The following is a 25,392-nucleotide window of genomic DNA, read 5'->3' as shown; positions in this document are numbered from 1 at the left end:
CCAAGAAAATATCAAATTAAATTTTGCATGTATATGGAAGCAATAAGCATTTCAGGCATGCTGAAAATTTACCTGAATTATATGAATATAAGCCTTTATCTGGAAAACAAATATTGAAATGAAGTAGTGTCAGGAAAAATACATGAATCAATACATGTAACAGGGATGGTTAGAACCTTAAACTTAATTATAATTGCTTCTGGAGACTGAAGAATTTGATATTGTAGGCCACATTCATTCAAAACAATAAAACTCAATCAGCTAGCAGAAATTAAACCACAAAAATGCCAATCACTTCTGGGTCAACATTTGTATTCAGTAGACACAGAGGACTAGTAGAGCTATTACAGTCATTTCTGATTCTGAAATGCAACTGCACATTTACTATAAGCAAGTGTTTAAATTTTAAGGGCAAAATGTACATTCAACTAGGCATACAATATGAGCTGCTATCCTTAAAGTTACTGCACACTGCTGTTGGCACCTCAGCAGGAAGTTATTAGCAGAACTTTCCTGAGATGTAGCTATAAATCTTAACAGACTTAGAAGTGATGTTCCAGTCAATCCTCTGTCTCCAGCTAGGTCTTGATTCGGTAAATATGCACATACACGAATACCTTATCCTATATATCATTGTTACCAGTGAATTTAAGAGTCCTGATGTGAGCACAATGATTAAATACTTGCAATATCGGATTTATTGTTTGCATTCCTTAAGTCTGGCTGGTTTATGTGTTTTAGCTTTTCATACAACTGTACCAGTTTTTCTAAACTTGACAATATAATAGTATGCAAACATCTGGGCAATTATGGAAATGTGAAATGTTACTTCACATTTGCAGATTTTGTAAATGTGACTTCCATAAGGTAATACGAAGAAGCCAGGAAGTCAGAATAACATGAATAGTATCTTGCCATTAGCAAGACGTTATGAATGTTTTCATTCCTTACAGTTGAACAGCTCACAGACATCATCTTAAATATTATTAAAGAGTGACAGTCCATGGGTAAATGATGCACCTCAGATGACAAGATATGACAGTGTTAGAGGAAAAATGAAAATTTCAGTTTCTTGCCAACTAGTGCTGTTAAGAATTCACTTGATGACTAGGTCCCTTCTGGCAACTCACTCTTTTTCTGACATCCAGGTACTAACTATTTTAATATGTAGATCATATCACTAAATCATCAACTACTTACAATTTCTAACTCTCTATATTTTCAAATTGGGTTTCTTCATAAACATAATTATTTTTTACAGCCCAGCTCCAGAATTGCATTAGGCTATATCATTTCAAAGTGAGTAACAGGGTTTTTTTTCAGCAGAATTTACAAACTTTTATATGTGAGCTTTAGTGCATAACTTCTGTAATATTTGTATTCCTTGGTACTAATCTCTTCCAGTTATGAATTTCATGAAAAACTGAGTCTTCTTTGCCTACAAAATTATGAAAAATGGAGTACGGGGAAGTTTTCTAGTTTACTCCAGCAACATCAGAAACTCAACAAAGGTTCAAGAGTACCATAAAAAAAAAAAAAATTAAAAAAAATCAATTAACACAGTCTAGAAATTATTTATATAAATAAAAACAATGGACTTTCCAAATTTAACTTCTGGAAAGATCTGTAAAAGGGTAGACCTTCTTGAAGAGCACAAGAATATAAAAATACTGAGATTATAATGGGAGTGAGGACTAAGGAAGTCATGTTTGTTTCTGTATGGTTACAACACAGAAAGCAAAAAGTCAGAATAGTATTAAACCCACCTGAAAACTTCATCAGAACCATCACACTGTTACATGATAGTTTATTATTCTTCAACAATTAAAAAAAAATACACACTACCTTTAGCCAGACAAGGAAGCTACTGTATGGACATATCTTTTACAATCTTTTTAAAGGTCACCTGACTTGCTATTTACCGACTGCCTAGCAAGGTTAATTTACCCTATTCACTGAGTTATTTCAACAAAGAACATTGCTTTTCTGTCATCTTTACATGACAGAAGAGTAGTTTAATAACATGATTCTATCAAGTAACCAGAGCAACAGCATTATAAATAATCTAATTCCTTTAAACTGCTTCAAAACAGGATTTTAAGTATTTTTGTAGTTTAATTGCAATTTAATAAAGTTTATTTTAAAATTTTCAAATAGCACAGAATTAATCTTAAATAAGTTTCTTTTATTACAAAAAATAAAAGTATTTTGATAGTTTAAGGCCTTTTCAGACACCCCTGTATCATGTTAAATACCTTTTAATTAAAGTATTTAATAAACCATAGATGTACAATAAATATAATAAATAATATGTGTATAATAAATACAAGACTGGTATATATGTATCTCTCTCCATATTCTATAAACAAAACATCAATGCATGCAAACAAAGATAACATGCCCAAGGCCTGCGCTCCGTAAAAGAAAGAGAAAAATTAAGGAAGAAGCATGAAAGAGAAAAACAAGTGTTATTCTTGCTCTCTAGAGTAAAATTCTTGTAATATATTCATCATTCATAGTCTGTGCCACTGACCATAAAATGCTCCATATTATAATTTGAAAAAAAGTCACTGATGCATGTTTCCATTAAGTACAACTCACTTACCTACTAGGGAACAACATTATTATAATTCCCTCAAGTAAGATTCAGTGACATGGATTTAAAATTATCCTAGTGACTCACCATATTCACTACAAACTAAAAGGAAATTGCTGAGACAGCAAGATCCTCATTCTGCAGTAAAATAAGACTCTACAGAGTTCCAAGGAAGTCAATAGCTTTCATTGGAAGACTGAGAGTTGAAATGTAGGGGCTCAGATTTCACAGGGTAAAGTTTCAGATATATTGTAATTAATTATTATTAATCATTAATGATTTTGGTACTAGCAAATGTATCTCTTGATGTTCTACAATATAGACTTGAAAATTTTAACATTTAAAGAACAGAAAAGAGGGCTTGAATTAACAGTTATAACATTCAACTCATCTTTGATTTCATGGTACAGCCACAGAACTTTCAAAAAAGCCCTCAGCACCCAGCAGTGACAAGTCCATCTAAAAATGTTTTTCAAAAATTAATAAGCAATGGGGTCCTTTATTTGTGAATTCAGTCTATCAGTTCGGTTTTTCTAGTCAGGTGTAGTAAATTTTATCATGTTAAAGTCTCAGCATTGCCCCAGAAAATATAGTCTGACGTGGGAAAATGTACAAAGCTGAAAAAAGATGACAAAAACAACTTTAATGTGATTCAAAACACTTTGCTTATGCATTATAGCATTTTTTATTCCCATCTGAAAGAATAAATAAAATTCAGAAAGGAATGTTATATATAGTTTTTTGGACACTATATGCAGATACTTTTGTAGAACACAACTATACTCAATTTTTGTCCCCACAGTTTATTACTATAATTTCTCTCCCTCCAGATTTTTTTTATATGCCTTAAGAATCATGAAACTCAGTGAATGGAGTCATCGATGACTTTAATTCTAAAAGTAATGAAAATCAAATTCCCTTTAAAAGAAAGCTACTTCACAGTCTATTTATTTACAATTATTTTGATCCTGACCGATTTTTCTGGTGTTTAGTTCTTGAAAAAATACAATTTGATCCACCATTTGGGACTTCGATATGTTGATTTCCAAACACTGTCATTTCGAAAATCTCTTAGACCTTGTTTTCAGCAGAGTTGATCTCACATAGATTTACTACTTTTCCCTTACTGAGGATGCTCAAAATATAAAACTTCACTTTTCTTTTTCAAACCATATTGTGCGTTCTCATGGCAATTAAAAGCTGTCCTTCCACTGCTGTATATACCTATGCTGTAACTAGAGACCTGAAAATGTCTGGTTTTACTGTTACTTTCACATTTCTTCCCTTGTGTTGGCATTTAGCTGTTATCTACACTGTACACCCACTCTCTGTAGTCTGCAGATCAATAATTCAGACAGCTTGGTTTTAAAGCTGCAAAATCTGACTTAGAAAACTAGTGTCAGTTACATTGTAATCCTAATTGGGAAATTCTTAAAACACTTGAAGTAAAACAAAACCTGATTCTAAAACAAATTCAGAGTCAATATAGAAGTAAAAACAATTGTTCTTCAAAATACACAATAACCCAGTATTCTTTATCAACTAAACAGTACCAGCTCACACCACACAAATGCACACATTACATGGACATAACTGTAAAAGATTGAATAAGAATGTCTCAGATCAAATTTGATGTCTGTTATGTCTGTATTCTGGGCTACATGGAGAGACAGTAATTTTTGATTTGCAGTCCCATGGTATAAACCATGCTTGATTTCTGTATCAGTTCTCAATGAATAGTAATACTAACAATAACTTTCATCCCATTGATCCTAACAACTATGAACACAACATTCAAACCACGTTCAATTTTCAATGTAATCTGTAGTAAGCCTCTTACCTAATGTGAGATGGAACAATAATACCGTGGCCTAACCAACAACAGAAATTCCCAAATCTTTTTTAAAATAATCTTTAATTTTCTGTTTACAGTCTCTTTTCAGAGGCATTATAAAAAGAACTTCAGTTTGTCTGTAATTCTAGTTAATGCTGTCTGGAATCCTTAATGTATGGCTGATTTTATGTCAAATGTTAGTCAAAATAAAGCCATTTAAAAAATCACTTCAAAAGTTCAGCATGATAAGTAAAATAGACCTGCTCATTACCTCACATTTCACATAAGAAAAGCTTAAAATACACTCATTGGATAAAAACCAGTCAGTTTATGAAAATCTGAAATATAATTAGCTGAAAGACTGAGTAAGTCATAATCCTATGTTCTATATTGGTTCCAGTTTCTAAGTAGATGTCTTTCAAAAAATACTATGGAAAAAGCATGATAATGATCCTTCATCACTAGGAAGTTGATGGATTGTATGGATCAGAGGACTGGGCAAGAGAAGGTGGACAGCTGGTTTAGAACAGTCTGTACCACAACATAATGCCCACTCAAAGATATTGAGAGATAAATATATGTAGAAATTAAGCTACTGTCTCTGAAACCTGGTTCCTAAAAAAATGGCATATGGGACTCTGTGGGAAGCTTGAACTTTGCTACTGGCTATCTGTAAATATAGGAGTTCAGTCTTCAGGGCTGACAGTCTGCTCTTCGTCAGGAACGCTACAATTCAGTGGTATTAAAAAGAGAATAGAAGTAAGTAGTAAGTGTAGGTGGTTCTTTTAAACTACCTTTGGAGAACAGCATTTAAGTATTGTCTTCAAATATATGTATTTATAGCAACTTGGCAATCATGAAGATAAGAAAGCTTAGATACGTAGATGTGTATTTATACAAACAACAACCAACCTTGTAATTCAAAAATCTCTCTCTTGTTATTTCTCACACTAACAATTTTTGGGGGCATGCAATAAAGTATTTCATATTGTACTCACTAATTCTATACATAGAGGCATCACAGAAATGAACAAAAGGTGGGAGGACTGAACTGCTCAGGTTTTGCAGCCCCAGAAGTTGAAATCAGCCTACTGTGTAACAGCACAGTAAGTGTTCTAAGATGTGCCTTGAAAAAGATAGACTAACTTGCTAGACATGCCTTGTCTTCATTCTGGAGATTTTTTCACATTGTCGTAATGTGCCACTGCATAACATCTTCTGTTTCATCATATACAAGAGTTGTTATTGAAGGATACAAAAAGAGCTTCAGACACAAGAAACTGAGATATTAAGTTTAACTTATATTCTTTTGAAACCTCCAAAAAAAGTAAAAGAACCAGACTTCTATATGTTATTAATACAGTATAATTATTTTACTTAGTGAAGGCAAACAGTCATAAGATGTGCTATCTACCCTTCACCAGTCCCCTGGTGATGATGTTTAGGTTGGGAAGGGCTTTTTGTAGGTCATCTGGTGCAACACCTGTTTCAGGCTCGGCCAGTTTACATTGCATTGCTTACGGCCTTGTCCAGTTGAGTTCTGGATATCTCCAACAGGATATTCCACCACCTCTCTGGACACCAAGAAATACTTTTATTCCATTTCAGAGGTATGACACCAATTTAAAAAAAGGGGGTTTTTTAATTGCTAAATGGATTCTCCTACCATTGCAGAACTCTGACCAGCTGCTAAATTTCCATTTCGATGCCTTTCCCGTCCCCAGAAAGGAGGGATTTTAATTCCAAGACACCTTGTTCTGTACATGTAAAACTATCTGTTTAAACTGAAAATTATTTATGACACACAAGGATTCAAGAAGTGCATATATTCCCAGGACACTAGAGAAAATCCTCCTTTATGGGATCCCAATCTCAGGTCAAATGCAAATAGCATAATTTATTGTAGGAGCATGTGAATTCTCCAGCAATCACAGTGAACGTCTGACATTGCTTATTTGACTGAAGTTTTTAGAACTTCAAGTTGTCAAAGTACCACTCTGGGAACAGTCAGGCTAAATCATCTTCATTGAAAAGCAGGTCTTCTATACCAGATCTTAGTGTTCCACCAAACCAGAAGTTTTGAAAAGTCCTTCCCTCTAAATTGCCAGACAGGCATATAAGATTGTTCAGTTGAGCACATTATTAGTATTAGTATTAGTATTAGTATTAGTATTAGTATTAGTATTAGTATTAGTATTTTAAAAAGACTTACTGACTTTCAAATTTTGAGTCAGTATCATTGAACAGATCTTGAGTCAACAATTACTACAATCTTTTCCAAAATAAAGCAGTTATTTATTGCACAGTCAGGAATTACTATAAACAAACAGGGTTTATTTGCAGGACTGAATATTTCCTGAAAACCAGAATTTCACTAACTTTAAATGCAAACAGATACTGAAATGTCCAGCTGGTCTGTAAAAGTAATTTTAAATGGAAAATTTAACTTCCTAAAATCTGTTACAAGATGGCAGAAAATATAGAAGAAAAATAATTTTAAAACTTTACTTAAACAACAGTCATGGTACTTTAGATGACTGAAGAGGACTGAATTGAACCAGAACTCCTTATCTGTTAACTATCATTTCTTTCTTCCGTTGGTGGATACGTGTAATGTTACAGCTTGAAGGCTATGCACTGTAATTCTCTGTTAATGTATCTATCTCAGAATATTATGATATGGAGCATTTTAATCCTTTGCACCATCCAGTGCACAGACACAAAAACTGTCAACTACTTGAAATACTTATATACAGGGGATTATTTAATAGAGAATGCACATAGAACATATGAAATATCCAAGCTTGTTTGTGTGGCTACACACGCATACGTTTCTGTGAGTTTGTGTGTAACATATGCACACACACACACATACATACAATGACTCAAAAAAACCCAAAGAATTCTTAGAAATAGTTTTTGGTTTGTTGGGTTTTTTGGGGTTTTTTCATATCAATGTCAACTGATATTTTATAAAGTTAATTCAGTGAAGGATAGCTTTAAATCACTGACAGTACTGAGCAGTTAAACTAGAGAAACAATGAAATATTAAGGAAACAGATTTTCACCCTTTACTGTCTTATTCTTATATATCTATTTTTATTAGTATATTGTATATACTCTATTTTCAAAATATCTACTGATAACATCAAACTGTTGTGGATCGAGTATACCAAACTCTACAAAACAGAATTTTAAGAGACATTCCATTTGTGAATGTAACCACGTAAAATAGTATCAAAACAAGGCAACAGGCCATGGTATTATTTTAGCTACATATGATGCTATATACAGGTCACTTTATTTTCAAGAAGTATGAGCTAAAGAGAAAGGTACTGCATATTCACTTTTGGTTAAACAATGAAATGATAAACATAATGTAGAAGATAGGAGTTCAAGATAAAAACAGCACATTACAAAAGACCAAGATAATTTGCTCAAGCTCAGGATCTGAACTAGGTAGTCTCATAAGAAAAAACTAGTATATTGCACAGTGTTCAATATTACCATTTGTAGCATGTCAGACCCTCATCAGTAATCATAAATGACCTAATTCATAACAGCTACAAATGAACACACAAATTCTGTCAGCTTCCCATCTACAATAATTTAATATACTTTACACATTAATTCAAATGAACTATATGCAGCGTGTAAAGCTAACAACCTACTTTGTAACCTCCGTGTGGGACTCTCGCCATGGAGTTGTCTGCGTGGCAAATATGGTGAGGGATGGGGAAGTGGCAATGAAGAGACATCATGCGTTTGAAGTTTGTACCAGTGAGGTTCATCATCTAGTAATGCTGTCTCTAACTCAATAAGAATCTAAAAAAGGAAAAAATGGTTAAAAGTAGGAAAGCATTACATAACAGAATATTTTAAAATAGGTATGTTCATAAATTTTATTCTATTATTCTCTTATTGTTAAGGACTTTGTCTGAAGTTTTATAAAAATCTTGCATTCAATATGAAAGGAGCTTCTGTGCCTTTTACAACACTAAATATACCAAAAATCTTTCACAAAACCTTTATTACCTTATGACAACCTTTACAGCATTCAAATATCTTGTAGCAAGTTAGTCAGTAACACTCCAACATTTTGGTAAAATACAACTACACATAATGTGGATTTTAACAAACAATTCTAAAAGAAATTGAGGAACCGTGTGCATGATGTTACTAAAACAGAACAAACACAGAAAGAATCTCATATCAGTACTATGTGATAAGTGCGAGATCACTATTTGTTTACTACTAAGTGAAATAAAGACAAATACAACAATTTTAACAAGTTTTGCTTTGCTACATTTAATAATTTTTTCAAAAATACTGTATCTAGACGTGAATATGTGAGCAACTGTATTTCTGTAATCACCACCAATGATTGTATACCTCTCCTAAAAATTCACTTTCTTCCTCTCGAACTCGTGCTTGGTCCCAAAGAGTAATTTCTAACATTCGTTCTCTAAACTCTCTCCGATGAACTGGAGAATAAATGAATGTCTGATTCCACTTAGGTTCCAATGTTTTCTTTACTGTTTTTGTTCTTCTTTTATTTTTATCACTGCAAAAAACAATCAAATATTTAAAATGTTCAAAAGACCATTATACTGTAATAAGTATATAATGGAAAGTAGGAAATCTTAAATCAGCAGTACATTTCATAGTATTATGGGCACTATGATCTATGTCAGGATTAGTCCTTTATGATAAAATAAAGTTCAGCACATATATTGAGGATAATTCATAACTTCATATTAAAGCTAAAGTTAGGTGATTTCCAGTTCATGTGCCAATTCCAATTTTAAGAAGTTCCCTGAAAAACAGAAATGTTTTAGTACGTTTGTTTTGGAAACAGCATTTTATAAAGCAAAATCTACTTCTGTAAATGGGATTTCCATGAGGCACAGTCTGACAGTAGAACACGTATGCAGTCAACATTGGGCATAGCAAAAATCTGCAGTTCAGATAAATGAGCCAGCTGGTTCACTCAAGCTTCCAGTCCTCCAGTGGCTGACTTAAACTCCAGAGCAGGAGGGAGCAGCTGGCCCACATGAAGGAATGGTCAGGGAGCTGCGGGCAGTGTGGGGCCTTCTCCGCAGGGTTTTCCTGACTAAGGGCTCCACAGCTGGGAAACCAGAAGCCCTGAGAATGAGTTACATGTCTTTTTCCAGCAACACTTGAAGGAATAGTGTTCTCAAAACAGCTCCCAAAATTCTTTGGGTTACCTCAAGGAACCACACAGATTGAAGGTGGATCTCCACTACAAGGATGGCCTTATGTTTCAGAGCCCAGTGGGGTCTCCATGCAAGGCTACCATGGAACTCCTGGCTCTGGCTCCAGGGTCTTGTTGAAAGCAATGTGTTTTGCAGAATATTTCTGCTTGAAAGAATTAATATTTTCTGACGGAAACAAATTTCACTGGAAAACACCCACGCTCCTTCTACTGAGAATACTGACAAGAGTTCTCATAACAATGCTTAATTTTAAACCTGCTGATTGCTGCATAATGCAGCTGTGGTACTAATTTATGTGGATTTTTTAATATGGCAATGCAGATACTGTCTGTTTGCTAATACTTGCAACTGTAATATAGTTACTGTATTTCTGAACTGTTACTTAGAAGCTGGATCAAAATATTAACTAAGAAATAATATTTTTAGACACATTGTTAAAACAAATAATGTAATTATTTCTACTATACTAAAGATTTGTTTACCCTTGAGAACTGAAATAAGTTACATTGGACAAGCTTTTCTGATTAAACTTGTTTAATCAAAAAGAGTTCAGTATTTTCATCTAATTAAATGCTTCACTTATTTAAGTGTATTTTACCTCTAGCATGTTTCTTTCTACTACACAAGAAATATATTGTTGCTTACTTAGCTTTTACCTCTAAGGAAAAGAAAATTAATTTGCACGTCAGAAAAAAACCACAATTCACTAACACAAATTGCTGATTCTTATGTAAGTGATAGAAAACACATATAATAATTAAAGAAAAAGTTTTGAATACTTCAAATAAATGGGAAACAACAGTATAGCATAATAAAATTTAATGTTATGTAACTTTTTGTATCTGTATACTTGAAAGTATTTAATTAAATATTTTTCTTCTATGTATTTTTAGTTATTACAACTTACATTGCGAAGCATTTTAACACAGACGTTTTTGGTAGCTTTATTAATCTTGAAAAAGCAGATAAGATCATTTAAGCAGACCTGATTCTCAGTTTATCACAGCTTCAGCATCACCAAACACACTACAGCAATTTGAATAAACTAAGAATCTAGTCAACAGGTCAAATATTGGTAAGTCCAAGACAATCCATCCAAAAACTTTTTGTCATCAATGATACAGCAAATTATGCAGTCACAGAAAAGTTTCTTGTCAGCTTATGATATACAATGAAAGCGAAAAAGTGGTGTCTTCCAAAATACTGAATAGCTTTGATTCCTGCTGAAGTCAATTGGTACTGGAGATAGTTAGCATCTTCCCAGTTTAGCTACTACGAAGAGCAAAGGATGTAAAAATACTGTAAAGTTACATCCTATTCTACAGATTCAGCAATCCACTGGTCAATCTTTTATGTACTGAGTCAGGTTAAATCTTTGAATTATTTGGTTGATACACTACAAAATAAAGCTAAACATGTTCCCCTACTGACACAATCTGAGCAAATACCAATTAAAAAAAATCACCAGGGGAACACATTATCCCCTTTGCTGTTCTTCCCACCACCTAAGCTGAAATGGCAGAAAATCATGGACTAAAAAATGAAGGAGCTATTCAGGAATAAGAGTCCCTACCACAGTTTAATTTTCACTAAATGCATATATAATGGCAGTCCAGTTAATATCAGTCCTGTGCTTTAAGGGAAGTTTTCAAGGTGCATCTGGGAAATCTCAACTGAGTCCTCTTCAGCCTTAACTCACTTATACTGTCATATGAAATCTATGGGTTTCAGATGCCAAACCTGTTCCTGCTTTGCTGTGTACAGGTGGGGCAAAACAAACTGCTGGACTGATTAGTCCAGAAATCTGCAAACCTAACTTTGTAGCATCTTCTTTGCACTAGACAGGAATAGGAAATAAGGGCATTAGAAAACATTAACAACATTCTTTCCAAATAACAGATCCCCATGCAATGATGTATGTATACCTTTCCTTTTCTATTCGGTATTTAATAAAATATCCAGTGAAAGTGAGTTTGTGTTTAGTGTTCAAGGATGCATTGCTGTTACATAGCACGTTCAGTAAAGAAACTCCAAACTGTAAGATATTTATGTATATTTATAACCAGTAAACTCAGCTGTGCATGCCATCTGAGTATCAGACTAATTCTTACTCAAATGTTCCTTGTCTTTGTGTTCACCCTACCTTCTGTCTGGAAGAAAGTAAATTTTAACATAAGGATTCCTTGGCCTCCCATCTTCCCTTGAAGGAAGATCCTTTGCTCCCAATATTGTCACTATTAACTGATGACCAACCTTGTCATACCACAGTTTTATCTGTAATGAGAAAATATTAATTAGTGAACTCATTTCTACAACAAAGTAGCATATTAATCCTTAAAATTAATTTTGCTCATAAGCTTCTATTTATATTCATTACTTAAACAGAAAATATAATGTTCTACTTTGTATTTATAACAAAGCATAAAAATATATTAATACTATAATAGCTTCAGTATGTACCAGGAGTTACTCTTTTTTAAAAACCCTGTACAATAAGCACATTATTTCATACTAATTGTTTTTCACATGGTGCTCTGGTTAGGATTATTCTCTCTTGGCAGTGATATTGTATTACTTGCACTACTGATGTATGGTATCCATATGTATACATTTCTAAGGAGTTTATGCACAATGAATGAATGAATTTTTCATGTCCTGTTGTGCTGGAAAGACTAGGGGATAAGACCATAAATATTTCAAATCTCTAAATGGTTTTCAAGATGCAGAGACTCATGCTGAAATCATATAAGCCCTCCAGAGATTGTAAGAGAGGAAGGCTCAGTAGTCCAATCCTCTTCACAGTCCAACTCAGCAACAACAAGGCAAAAACTACTATTAGTCATCTGTAGAAATTATTATTAATCAGTCTTAGACTTGGCCTGCTATCCTTTTTTACTAGTCATTAGAAGCTGCTATTTAGCTATTTCAGTTTGAATACTATAGCTGCAACTAACTTATTCAAGGAGAGGATATACCTACTTTAGAGCACTCACTGTGGAAGGGGGAAATGGTGCAGTTAGGACAAAACAAAGCCTTCCAAATAGCCAGGGAGTCATTACATGGTGGTACCACTGCAGTATCATTAACTACAGCTGACAGAGGAGCTCTCTTTACAGGGAGTTTTCCTGAGACAGAGGACAAACTAGGACATTTAAAGGAAACACTGATCCTGCCTGAACTTAAGGGAATCAAAGAGGATAATGCCCAACTCCACACCTAACCAAGCAGTGCACCTTTAGGCATGAATATACCCTAGCTAAGGTAAACATAACTGGGGGAAGGTGCACTTTCTGTGGAGCCCTTCTCATATCATTTCAGAGACAGGGTCTCCATCTGCTGTCATAGCTCCTCATCTTCAGCACTGCAGTCACTTAAAGAAAGGTCTTGATGCAATCCTCAAGACTTTTGACCCACCAACAAGAGGCTGATTTAGCTTTCTGCCATTCCTAATACTTCAGTAAGTGACATTACACTAAGATACACCAACTCAATCGATAGCGGTTGTACTTCTTCCTTCTCCATTACTTTAGATCTTGCAACTCCTGTAGCCACTAACCAGCAGTGTTTGAATGGATACTAAAAAGGGGAGGATACCTGTCCTCTATTAACATGCCGTTGGCCCTACTGACTTTATAGGTTTCTGGTAGCAACAGTTAAAGGGTTCTGTGGCTATTAAAGCAGAAAACTGTGTGAGAGAAATTATCCTTAATACGTTAGATTCAAGAGAGTTCCAGATGCTGTTCCCACATTCCTGCAAAGCAAGGGGCTTTGTCAGTATTTTTTTCTAAACTGAGAATTATCTGGAGTATAGGTATCTTTATCCAGCTACAGATCACAAGTAGAAAGCTTTGCACCAACTGTATGATTCCAAAGAAAAGCTTCAATGACCTCTGAAGTGCAAGTTAACTTAAATGTTCTCTGACGCTAAATGTATCCACCCGCAGGCTTCCTTGGGAGTCCTTGAGCAAAGGACAGACTTGGCTACACCCACACCAGAAGGGGAGTAGCACTGAGGACAATCTTCTTCATCTGCTTTTTTGGGAAAATTATCCTTGCTTAAGAAGAATGCAATATATTTGTGATCCAGACACTATCACAAACTGTGACTGAGTGAAGGTGAGATAATCCAGACATGGGTGCCAAAAATATAACCAGAATTACGCATTCATATTCAAGCTAAATATTTCTTCGCTATATTTGTTTCAGACTGGATTTTTGCAGGAAAACTTCAGCCAAAATGTTTGGAGAATGAGTCTAAGCAGAAAGTTAAATCGCCTGACACCATTTCTTTGAGATGCTCTAACATCTGTGTTTTGGAACAAGAACTTGAAATTTGCATTGACTTATACCTTCTACTTTTCTCTTGATGCTCTGAAAAAAATTTGGGTAAACTTGTAGATAATGGGCATATTTTCCCTCTAATTACCTGCAATTTGGCTAGTTACAGGAAAGGTCAGGAGGCAGAATTATGACCAGAAGGCTCTCTCTTCCCTGTGTTCACACTGCTAGCACTCCAATACACAGCACATGCACTTGTGACCCAAGAAGTCATTTGACTTTGATGCAAAGAGAAGAAAGGAAGAAACTGGGAGTGAGAGAATGGACAAAGAATCCCATGGAGGGGAGGACAGGATTGCATTCTCATGGGGTTAGAAGAAGGAAGAAGGGACAAATCAGAAACTGTTTTAGAATTGCTGGGAAAGTAAAGGATACAGGATACTTCTTGGTGAGACATAGGAAGAATGGAGCCACTAATGTCAGGGACCATAGAAGAACAGAGTGGCAAAACCAGACTGAATGAGAGAAATGGAATGAGGTGAAAAAAGAACCAGCCATTCTGTAACTGGCACAAAATATGTTGCACAGAGAGATTGGGATGAAAGAAAATCCAACAAGAAGTCAAGGCAGAAAACTGGAAAGGAAAAAGAGGAACAAGGAGTTAGACTAGCATACTGAACATGGAAAATGACTTTGGGAACAGGACTGATCTAATTCTGACTCTCCTGTGCATAAGTATTATGACAATATTCGGATGGTATGGTATTTTTCTACAAGAACCTTGTCTTTTCTATTCACAAGGAGAGAAAGGACAGCCATTTAAGACAGCCAGGTGCAGTTCAAGAGGACCAGATTCCATCCCTTCCTCTTTCCCAGAGCTCTTGTGTATTGAGGGGTGGATCCCTTAAAACATTTGAAAAGGTATTTACAAATTGCATGTTCTTCATTGTGTGGGAGCCTGGCATGAGACCCTGGAGCCTGATTTGTAGTGCTAAGTAAAGTGTTGGAATTGAAGTCTGAGGTGAGTATTATGCCTGGACAGAACCTGGTTGTCTCAGACTCTGATCACAGTTTCTCAATTCTTAATCAATAAATGCAGGACAATCCTACCACACCTCACAGAATATTATATATATTTTGTGTTGTGAAATAAACATGGGATAGCACATGTATAACAGAAAAGCTGATGAGGAAATTATTTTTTTCTTTTATAGCTTTGTTTAGTAGTATGCAGAAAAGATTCCTAACACCAAAAAGTGAAGAACATTTAATTATTCAATCCACAGGGTTAAAGTTCCACAAGAATGTACAGGTGTAATGCTCAGCACTGAAAGACTTAAGCAGGTGACTAACAGAGCAGAATCTACAAAACCCCCATTCGGCAGTTTTTAACACATGCAGGAATGGCACTTTTAAAAGCTTAGAACATCTAAGAAACAGTGACGATGCAATCCTGATCTAAATGAAGGAAAGGGAAGGCTAAAATTACAACACATAAAATGCACCACAGGAAAATCATGCTGGCTGATGCTAATGTGGAGGTTAACACCTGTGAAAAACTTCTTGAATAGGACTTTGTTTACCTAGATAATTTAGGATGTAAGCACCTAAAATTCACTTAGAAAGTGATCCAACCTGAATGCTTTCTAAAGATCTTTCCACTTAGTGTTGAAGTCCTGGAAACTTACTTGCCACACAAACCCTCATAATACTTTCCTTCCCTAGGCTCCTTCCCTAGGCAGATATGCACCTAATTCTTGACTAAACTTCCATTGTAACCTACATTCAGGCAAACGGGTGTCTAAACTCAATGCATCCTGAAATTGTGAGATGGTCTGTCATCCATAGAGTGGTGCATCTGCTACACTCCTTGAGACAGGCTTCCAGATAAGCATACCTGTCATTCAGAGCACAAGCAACAAGAACTCTTCTGCAGTCAGGTGATGAAGGTAGTCATCAGGAGGAAGCAGAGATGAGGGTCTGGTCCCAGCTTCATATGATTCTTTCTGTTTTTAACCAATAGTGGTCTAATACAAGATCAATATACCTTCTGGGTAACAGGTCTGGAATCTGCTACACTAAAATTAAGCCTTCTTTGCTATCACTGCACGCTTATATTCCCAGCCACAAAGTATCTCAGCTTCAGCTGAGAATCCATACTCCAGAGAAGAAAAGGATGTGCAATAGCTTGATGATAAAGGCACTTTTCTGAGAGACAGGTTCAATCTCTTCAGTCTAAACAGAGCTTAAGCCACAGATGCCCTGTTTCTGGAATGAGTCTGCTACACATAGAACACTATATAAAAGCTGACTTCTGGTGCTGCATTCTAAGAAGTGAGGATGCAGGTATCTACTATTCCTGTAGGTCCTCTGTAGCCTTAGAAGAAGACACCTCCCTCTGGAGAATCAACTCACCCTCTGGAGTAGCCTAAGTTTCAAATAGAGTTAATGGGGATAGGCGTCCTTTATTTGGGCTGGATCACTCACTGCAGATACTGAGGTACTTAGTTCTTTCCTTCAATTGTACAAGTCTAAGCTCCTTCCCAAGGCACCTCAGACTTATTTGAAGCTAGCATAAGTTAAGTTATATAAATTAAGCACCTAAATTCAGTTTACTAGATTTCATCCTTTTTCTTTTAGATCTCATCTTAACTAGAAATTTTATTCAGAGCACTGATTGCGGTTAGAGTTCTAGAAAAGAAGTAATCATGTAATTAGGACCCATACTCTAATACATATGCATAAGGGAAATCAGTTAAGAAAATCTAGATGATGTTATTATTACCGCTTTCTATATTCCTATCTCATGAATGCTTGACTGTTTGCTTAACTATGCAATTCTAATGTGGTTTTGTGTACAGCACATATAGACACACCATATCATAAGTGATAACTTTAGATTTAAAAACAGAGAATATTTGAAGTTTTTAATCCTATGCTACACTTTATTTCTTTATTTGTTATATAAGGGTTGTTTCACTAATCTCATGGAAAAGAGATAAAACTTGTGCCACTGGGAGAGACCACCTGCCCTGCAGCTTGATTTCTACCACCACAGCCTACTCAAACATCACTGGGTTTGAGAGACAGCTGGCCAGGCATTTTTGTTCTTCTGTTGTTCATTATAATTTTTCATGTAACCTATATAGCTATTTATTAGTGTAATATTTTGAAACTGAGATACTACTTTTCTTTCTTTCTTGCATTATTCTGAAACAAGAGATACATCACCAGGATCTGTTGTTGCAAAAAAAAAAAAAATTCTCAGTTTATTTTAAAAAATGCTTACAGTAATAATTTTATTTGGACTTAAGCTTATGTAGATGCAGAAACTGCCCTGAGGTGCTAAAGTCTTCAGCATAGCTGAGGTGAGCTTTGCATGTTGGTAAACACAGCTCTAACAAATCCTGACTACTGAGGGTTGCTAAACCAAACTATTATTGCTGTCTGCTTCAGTTACTGTCTGATATGCTGGAGAAAATACAAGAAAAGGCTGTTAAATTGAAGAGCTTCTAGGATATGAAGGCCAGAGAATTATGGAGGTATTTAGGCTGCCCTAATCTAGATTTCTTTTTAAAATTTCTTTTTTAGTGGCTTCATCTTGATTTCAATAATGCCAAATAGACGCATGCATATATTTTTATACATGATCAAGTATACTGATGTTCTGTATAAAGCAAAAAGGATGTCTGAAAATTTTGAAGTTAGAAAAAAAAAAGTGGTTTCATGGCAACTCTGGCTCAAAAGGAGGATCCACCAAGTAAAAGAGATACTGCCTGGAAAACACAAATTTAAGAACAGATTGTTCCCTACAAAGGTATCACAAAGCATCCCTCTGTAAGTTAGAAAATTGCTGGCATGCTAAACTGAATCTAAAAGTTCAGGAAATAAATACGCACTTTTCCAAGTACTGTAGAATTAGTAAAAGTTCAGGAGAAGGGTGCATGGTAGGGAAAGAAAGAAATTGAGTGTTTTTCTTCCCAATACAATAATAATGATGGGTTTTAAACCATCCAGTGATAAAAGAACTAGAAAATGAATGGAATGACATGAAGAGAAGTATGGAAGAGGAACTTGTGCCAGAATCTGGGACATTTATCACCAGGATCAGTTTCAGACTAACAAGTAAAGAAGATGCAAGCAAGAATAAAGATGTGCATTTCCTGTTGAGAGCAATGAAACAAATAGGTATAAACAGAAATGTTTGGAGATCTTCATTCTTGTAGGGAATTCTACAGACACAGCTATACCACAGCCCACAATGTAATGTATACTTCCTGATAACCATAAACAACTGCTCAGAGCTCTGAGTTAGCTAACTTCTCATGCCAAAAAGTAACCAGAGTTCTGCACTGCTGCTGAACTGCTTCTAATACACTTGTTTAAAGATCACTGGAGAATTTCTGTTCTTCTCTGCAGCCTGCATGTAAACATATCCTAAAATAATTCATTTTAAACTATCTACCATCCCTACTAGAAGTGGGCAGATGGGTGACTTTTTGTTTCAGTCTAGTTGTAAAGATGTTGCCAAGGTCATAACTTTGAGTTCTTCAGGAACTCTTGTCACAAACATTATGTTTAGCTTTGACTGTTACTGAGCTCTGCAAAAAACTGTTAGAGAGGTCCACAAATGACTGCACATTGTGCAGAAACAAAATTGGGGCCAAACACAATTCTCATCTACAACATCAAAAATAATCCAACCAGAGGTGAGAGAGTAAGCCTCATACACTTTCACCTCTTGCTGGATATTGTCTATCAAGCATTATACTTGTTTTATATTCTTAAATGACTACCATAATAATTTGATCAAAGTAATTTTTTTTTCATTAGAGGATATTAGTCTAAGTAGAACTGGCAATTTTTATGTCTATTTCTTTATTTTATATAACGTGATTAAAATAAGGAACTACTACATGTTACTTCTACATTACAGTATTTCATGAAATATGCAGGTTTCAGGCAGACATTTCCTTTTTAAATCGAACAATCAATTGTCATATCATTTCTTAATTTATTTTTCACATATCTAAAAAGAAAATAAATATTAAAAGACTACTTATGTCATATACAATATTTACCTTTAAGAACTACTTAACAACTTGTGATTGAATTTGTACCCTTCTTTGATTTCATTACCATAAGCAGAAGCCAACTTTCTAAATCATGCTAAAGGATGTTTTAAATTTTTAATACAAAGCCAGTTTATGTCTTTATAATGTCAGCATTATGTCAGCACATAATAGTATGTTAACCTAAAACAATACTATCAAGACATTACTTTTTTAATCTCAATTTTTTTCTTAGATCTTTTATTTTGAGTTTACATTTAAGCAGTTGTAAGGACTACTTTTGGGAAATAATGTATTGTGAAAAAAAATGTACTTTATCAAATATGAGTCATAACCAAACCTTTTCCTACAGTCTTATTTAGAATTCCTTTATAAATATATATGATTTTTTTTTTCCATTTCAGTATGAAATTTAGTCATCTCATTCTGATCATTTAGATCATCCTTTACATCTTTCCTTGAGCAATTGATCAAACAACAGAAACATTTATACAGGTCCCACACAAAAGATTAACATCTCCATAAAGATAATTTGTAAGAAAAGCAGATAATATTCTATTTACAAAAAACTGAAAAACATGCAGCAAAGCAAGATAAGCATTGTAATATATTAGTAAAACCTACTTTTGCGTTAATCTACAATACCTTAGGAGTTTCCTAATGAAAAAAGGCAAACAACTTGTACCTAAACAGAATACCAAAGCTAAATAAATTCAGTAACACAATGGAAGAATTAATTTTTTATGTAAATAGAGTTTTGGTTATTTGGATGTACTTTTAAAATGCAAGAACCGAGTTTCACACACAAGAAATTTGTTTCTTTAAACAAGGTACAAATTTTTTGCCTATCTTCCACTCAAGGTGCTACTATTGCTTGGAAAATGCAAAAAAGGATGTGTTAAGTAATGATAATGAATGATTTAAAGAGACATTCATCTTTATATAATGACCTCAAGCAAAAAATTATTTCTTGCTTAAACAGTACACACATTTTGTATGTGGGATGCATAGCCATCATCACTACTGAAACCTGTATGAGTTTAATATTGGGTAAACAGCAAACAAAAACTAGTTGTCTCTTTAAATTTTAATTTAATATTTTAACCCCCATGCAGAATTTTACAAGCTGCTCACAAGATGACATGAAACTTGTTAATATGGCTTAAAGCAACACACTAAAAATATGGGAAAACGGACTATAATGTAACGTTTTCCTACTATGCATTTTCCATAACAAACAAAAGAAAAACCCACAACTTTAGTTTCTGTCAGGCAGACGAAGTCTTTACCTGAACCCTAGGAACAAAAGGCGTTGTTCTTCTACTAAGGCTTTGGCTCTGGTAAGCAAAATTAAAGAAAAAGCAATAAAACAAAACCAAAAAGGACAACACGCTGGAAACTAAAAGACCAAAAGTAAAAACAAAGACACACAACTATTACTTTAAACACAGCTTTACACCAACAACATATTTATCTAACACAAATATTTTAATGCAATGCATAAATTAAATCTGCAAATCTGTTACCAAATCATATCAAAACCCTGTGATAGAAATTCTGGCCTTAGGGAAGCAGCAGGAATTTTGCCACTGATTACCCAGGAGCAAGGATTTCACTTTACAGGTCTACAGATAACATTTACAATAGATTTAGAAATAACATTAACAAAAGGAGCAGGTCAGCAAAGTGTGATTTAAAAGTGGGGTAGAAACCTAAGTTCAGCTTGATCATCTCTTTCAGGAAGATTGTAGATGCATATTCAGAGACAGAAACAAGTACAGTTCATGCACTGACAGCTTTGGTTGCTTTCTAGAGTAAAGCAAGTAAAGTAAAAGCTTTTCTCTTTTCTGCAACTTTAAGAGGCATTTCTATAAAAAGCCCTCCTAAATACTTTAAAAACGATTAAAAGAAAGTTAGTGCTATCTGGTATTAGCATTACATGGGGGAAGGTACAACTGATGTATTTCAGTTCTCTAGCAATCATGACAGAAATGACATATGGTATATACAGAAAACCCTTGCATGGAATGGGATCTAGAGCATGTAGCAAACTCAGTAGTTGCACTGCACACATAGATGCATTTATAACTCATATTTTTGTGATGTAACACTTCAGACCACATACAGCCTTGTGGCTTCCAGTGGCTACATCAAGGCTACATCAGTACAGGCAACGCTCCTAAGTTCCTGGACTAGCTATGAACTCCAACAAACCACTCTCCATCTTCAGCTTAGAGCAACAGCTAATGGAGCGGCACAGAAATGGCACCAAGTATGAGGAATGGACAGGAACAGGAGCACATGTTGATACCTCAGAAGGCCAGTGAGTGGGGGAAGAGGAGCATGGAAGTAGGTCACAACAATCAGAGCAACCTGACAGACTTGTATCTCCTTTACCTCCCTGCTTGGTTCTCCTGAGATTATTGATCTATTTCAAAGTGACGGAAAGAAGCTACTACTCAATATTCACTTCCGTAAGAAATGTACTCAAAGTATGGAGACAGGCAGTGTGATGATGGTTCTGCCACCCTCTTTGCTTACTTGGCATGCACAGATGCTGGAGAAATCTGTTCCTTAAAATGTGTGAAGTAATCTGTTCTCACACCAAAGCAAGAGGATATGTAAGAAAATTTGACAGTCTGGATCACGGGTTTTGTCTGATGTGCTCCTGTGCTCTGTGAGGTGCAGCAGCTGTACGCTATCCCCCATGCTGCACAGGCAGTACTGCATAGCCCAACGTATGGGTGCCAGAATGTGACCTACTCACGTACAATAAAAGTAGATCTTCAGCTTGCTTCTGCTCTGTATTACAAGAGAAATACAGATATTCCAGAATATCACAACTCTAAAAGGGGTAGAATATCTCCCACCATGCACCAAGGACCCTCACCTGCCATATTCTGCCTTGGAAAATTGAGGGCAATAAGCACATTGTGTGCACTACCTAGAACTTCCCAGGTTTTGACATTAAAGCAACAGCAATTTACTTGTGTAGAGGTAGAAAGGGGAGAAAAGAAAGGGGAAAAGGAAAAGGTGAAAGGGAGAAGGGAAGCATGTCTCATACTTGATCTCATCCCCCCAATATGCTGACATATTATGTCCTTCACAATGTACAATATCTGCTTTCTAATATGCTACAGATATTACAACTATAATAAATATACCTGTATTTTATTGCTTATAAACTGAATATGTATGGAAAATCTATTGGAGTGGTTCTGTGGTTCAGCTGTACAAGGAAATAGATTAATTTTATAAATGACAGCCCTTTTCTGTTAGAATTTCCACCAGTACAAAAACGAAATATTGTCATTTTATACCTGTATCCATTTACACAGTCTTCTAGTCATGTTATCAGTCTCTAAACCAACTATTGCAAAAGCATTCCAAGTTATACTTTTCATGCAGTATTGAAAAAGTAGCCAGAATGCAGTAATGAAGTGAAGAGCACCAACACATAAAGAATACTGACTTTTTCAAAATTATATTAAAGGAAAAACAAATCAGTGAAAAACCACAGAAACAGGAACCAGACAAAGCAAATAATAATAAAACGATAATTGCAATAACAGTCAGATACTCCCCTGGGAGAACGATGTGGATCAAAAATGCAATAAAATAAACTGCACAGAATACAGAAAAATTAATTCTATACCTTAGTAAATTATAACAAACAATAGTTTACTGTAGCTGCACATAATTTTTTCAATTAAATATGTATTTGAGCAGAATAGTTAGTAATGGAAAGAAGATTTCCTAGCTATGTGAGATGGTTTGCTTCATGGGAAATCCTATTAGCCAGCTCTGGAGTGTCACTGTAACCTCAACAGAATAAAACAGGTACACAGACCAATGCCAATACAGAGGAAAACATGGAAGATTGAACAGACAGACAAGGAGATCCCTGAATAATAGAGAGGCATCACTGCAGCTAAACTGGCTAAAACCATACTGAACATAAAGAAATCAATTCCAGAACACTATTAGTATAAAAAGCCTTGAAGGATCTGTAGCACCGTCTGAATAAGGATGCATATATGCAAGTATTTATTCAAATACTTCAGATCTCCACCCAAACTGTACGTATCTCCACTTCTGCCCACAACTCTTGTATTTCAGAGCTCATTAACTACACCTGCCCTAACAACGGCCCATCAGGACTACATGGTATTGTCTGAAACTACAGAAAATACAGAAAACACTTCCAAAATCTTGCCTATCATCCATTCCCTCAGATTCAGCACACCTGTCTGAATTCAGCTACCATCACCCAGAATGTCAACTGACCCTCCACGTCCACAAAGAACAGCATCCTGTTCTCATCTACTGCCAGGGCTCTGCAGTTATTCTCCTGCCCAGGCACTCACCATAAAGAGCACATTCCCAATTACATTTGTAATTTAGTATTTCCTTCCATTTCCATCTCACTCAGCTATTCGGAACAAATGAGTGTTCCATCAACTGTTCTGTCAGAAAAGAGCAGATTAAAAACATGGAAAACCAAAATACTGAAGCTCATATATTTTGTAGTGTTCAAACTAAAATATTTCTTGGAACTTGAGGAGATTTTTAAAATTGATTTTTTCCCTATTAATTCACCTTTGCTAAAAGTCCAAAATTAGAAAATCTCATAATCCATTCTAATTTTTCAAAACATCTCCAACTCTACAAGAGTTGTTTTTTTCACTAACTCTTCCAAAGTTTCAAAGCTTTTTAAAGTTATAAAATGGGAAACAAAAATTTTAAAAAGTGAGAGAAAAACTATTAATTGCACTACCTTCAAGACACATAAAGCCCCAAACATGAAAAGTCAAAAAAATTGTGATTTTTCAAAACGAACTTAAAATATCAGATCAAAAAGAAACTACAGATATTTACTGTTTTGAAAAAACTGTTCCTGTAGAATACTTCAATTCTCTTAAAGTCATGTTTTTCTAAAAATATATTTCAATGTGCCCAGTTAGGTGCCATGTTGCTATCTATCCATACCATCTTCAGACATTGTGACAGCCACCCTTCCTCACAAAGCAAAAGGTTTAGTCCTAGCCTCCCAAAGCCTTGAGTCAACAGCAGCAGGAGCTGGGTTGTGCCATTAACATGATAAACATGAAATACAGCTATTTCCAACTTTTCATTAGCTGGTGAGGTAAGGTAAGTGTCCAGATTTTCAAACTGTCTAATAATGTTAGGTGTCTACACTGAGACAGTGGGACTTCAACTTAGAGAGTTACTGGCATTTCTGACTTCAGTGTCAGTCAACTGGAGCTGTGCATTCTCAGACATCAGCTGCTCTCTGAGGGTAACAAGGATATTGTGTAGTAGGGAGTATTGTATACAATTGCAAACAGTACATAAGGGAGGACAAACGTAGGAAAGATCTTCAAATGTCTCCTAACATTATTTGGTTTCCTTAGATGGAAAGAAATGCTATAAAATTATTAATAAAGGCATCTATATCTTGAAACAAGCAAAAAATAATTAAAAATAAGAATGATGCCTTCTTGAGTTAAACACTTAATTTATATGCCATTCTGAGATATAAAACCTTGCGAATTCTGTTATTCTCAGTAAATTAGAATATACATCCAAATCTCCTGATACTATTCTTATGCACCTCAAACTGCAATATCCTATCAAACCACAAAATCAACAGACTTACTGACTTTACTAATAAATCTTAATCTTAAACTCCTGAAGATTTTGTTTCTGAAAATGAGAAAGTGAGGAAGTCAGTTCTGTGTGGTTCCTATTTGGATCATCATTCCACAGTGTGTGCATTGGATGTTGGAGCAGCTAACTCTGGATCTTGAATTTCATGCTGGGAGCTAGGAACCAAAATTTTTGACAGCCTAATCTTTTATGAGGTTTAGCCAAAAGAGATTTCTTTCCCCCCTGTTTCCACTATCAACAATTTTTGCTGTCTTGTAAAACTAAATTGGTTTTTAGAAACTTCAGTCTGTGTATTTTGACAGTTCATGTTGATGTTCCCTTGTCATTGTAGTTTGTGCAAAGCATTCTGCACTCTACAGTCAAGATTTCTAGTTTTCCATTTATCCAAAGGACTGAGTCTTTGAAAGTAGTTAAGTAAGTACAACAGTTACAGAAAATTAAAAATTACATATGGTAGATGGCTGGTCTGATGAGCAAAACAAATAATGTCTCATGCATTGCAAAATGGAGCCAACATGGCTGCTGAACAGACAGAAAAATAGTTCTTTCTCTCCTCTATCAATACCATAAACCATTTCTGTAAGACCTATAAACAGTCTGCTAAGATTTTGTGCATATTTTTTATGGAGCACTCATTATCTTAACATAAACAACTTGGAAGAAATATGAATGTGACATTTTCAAACTTGTTTAACACCAGTTTTC

At 35.1% G+C, this 25,392-nt stretch overlaps 1 protein-coding gene across 11 annotated transcripts in view; it reads right to left on the bottom strand.

The window, feature by feature from the left end:
* Positions 1-25,392, bottom strand: part of RIMS2 (regulating synaptic membrane exocytosis 2) — a 495,218-nt gene that overhangs the window by 193,053 nt on the left and 276,773 nt on the right. For 6 of the 11 annotated variants that reach the window (XM_075495103.1, XM_075495092.1, XM_075495093.1 and 3 more), the window contains exons 13-17: positions 20,307-20,354; positions 11,811-11,941; positions 8,823-8,994; positions 8,102-8,255; positions 73-99 (exon numbers count right to left, since the gene is read on the bottom strand). In XM_075495103.1, the coding sequence (XP_075351218.1) occupies positions 73-99; positions 8,102-8,255; positions 8,823-8,994; positions 11,811-11,941; positions 20,307-20,354 (532 nt within the window). The remainder of the gene's footprint in view (positions 1-72; positions 100-8,101; positions 8,256-8,822; positions 8,995-11,810; positions 11,942-20,306; positions 20,355-25,392) is intronic. The other 5 variants (XM_075495095.1, XM_075495096.1, XM_075495098.1 and 2 more) reach the window with 1 other exon arrangement.

The sequence above is a fragment of the Mycteria americana genome, chromosome 2 (assembly GCF_035582795.1).
Source record: "Mycteria americana isolate JAX WOST 10 ecotype Jacksonville Zoo and Gardens chromosome 2, USCA_MyAme_1.0, whole genome shotgun sequence".
Lineage (NCBI taxonomy): Eukaryota > Metazoa > Chordata > Aves > Ciconiiformes > Ciconiidae > Mycteria > Mycteria americana.
The sequence above is the reverse complement of the archived record's forward strand: the minus strand, read 5'-3'. Positions and strand labels throughout refer to the sequence as shown.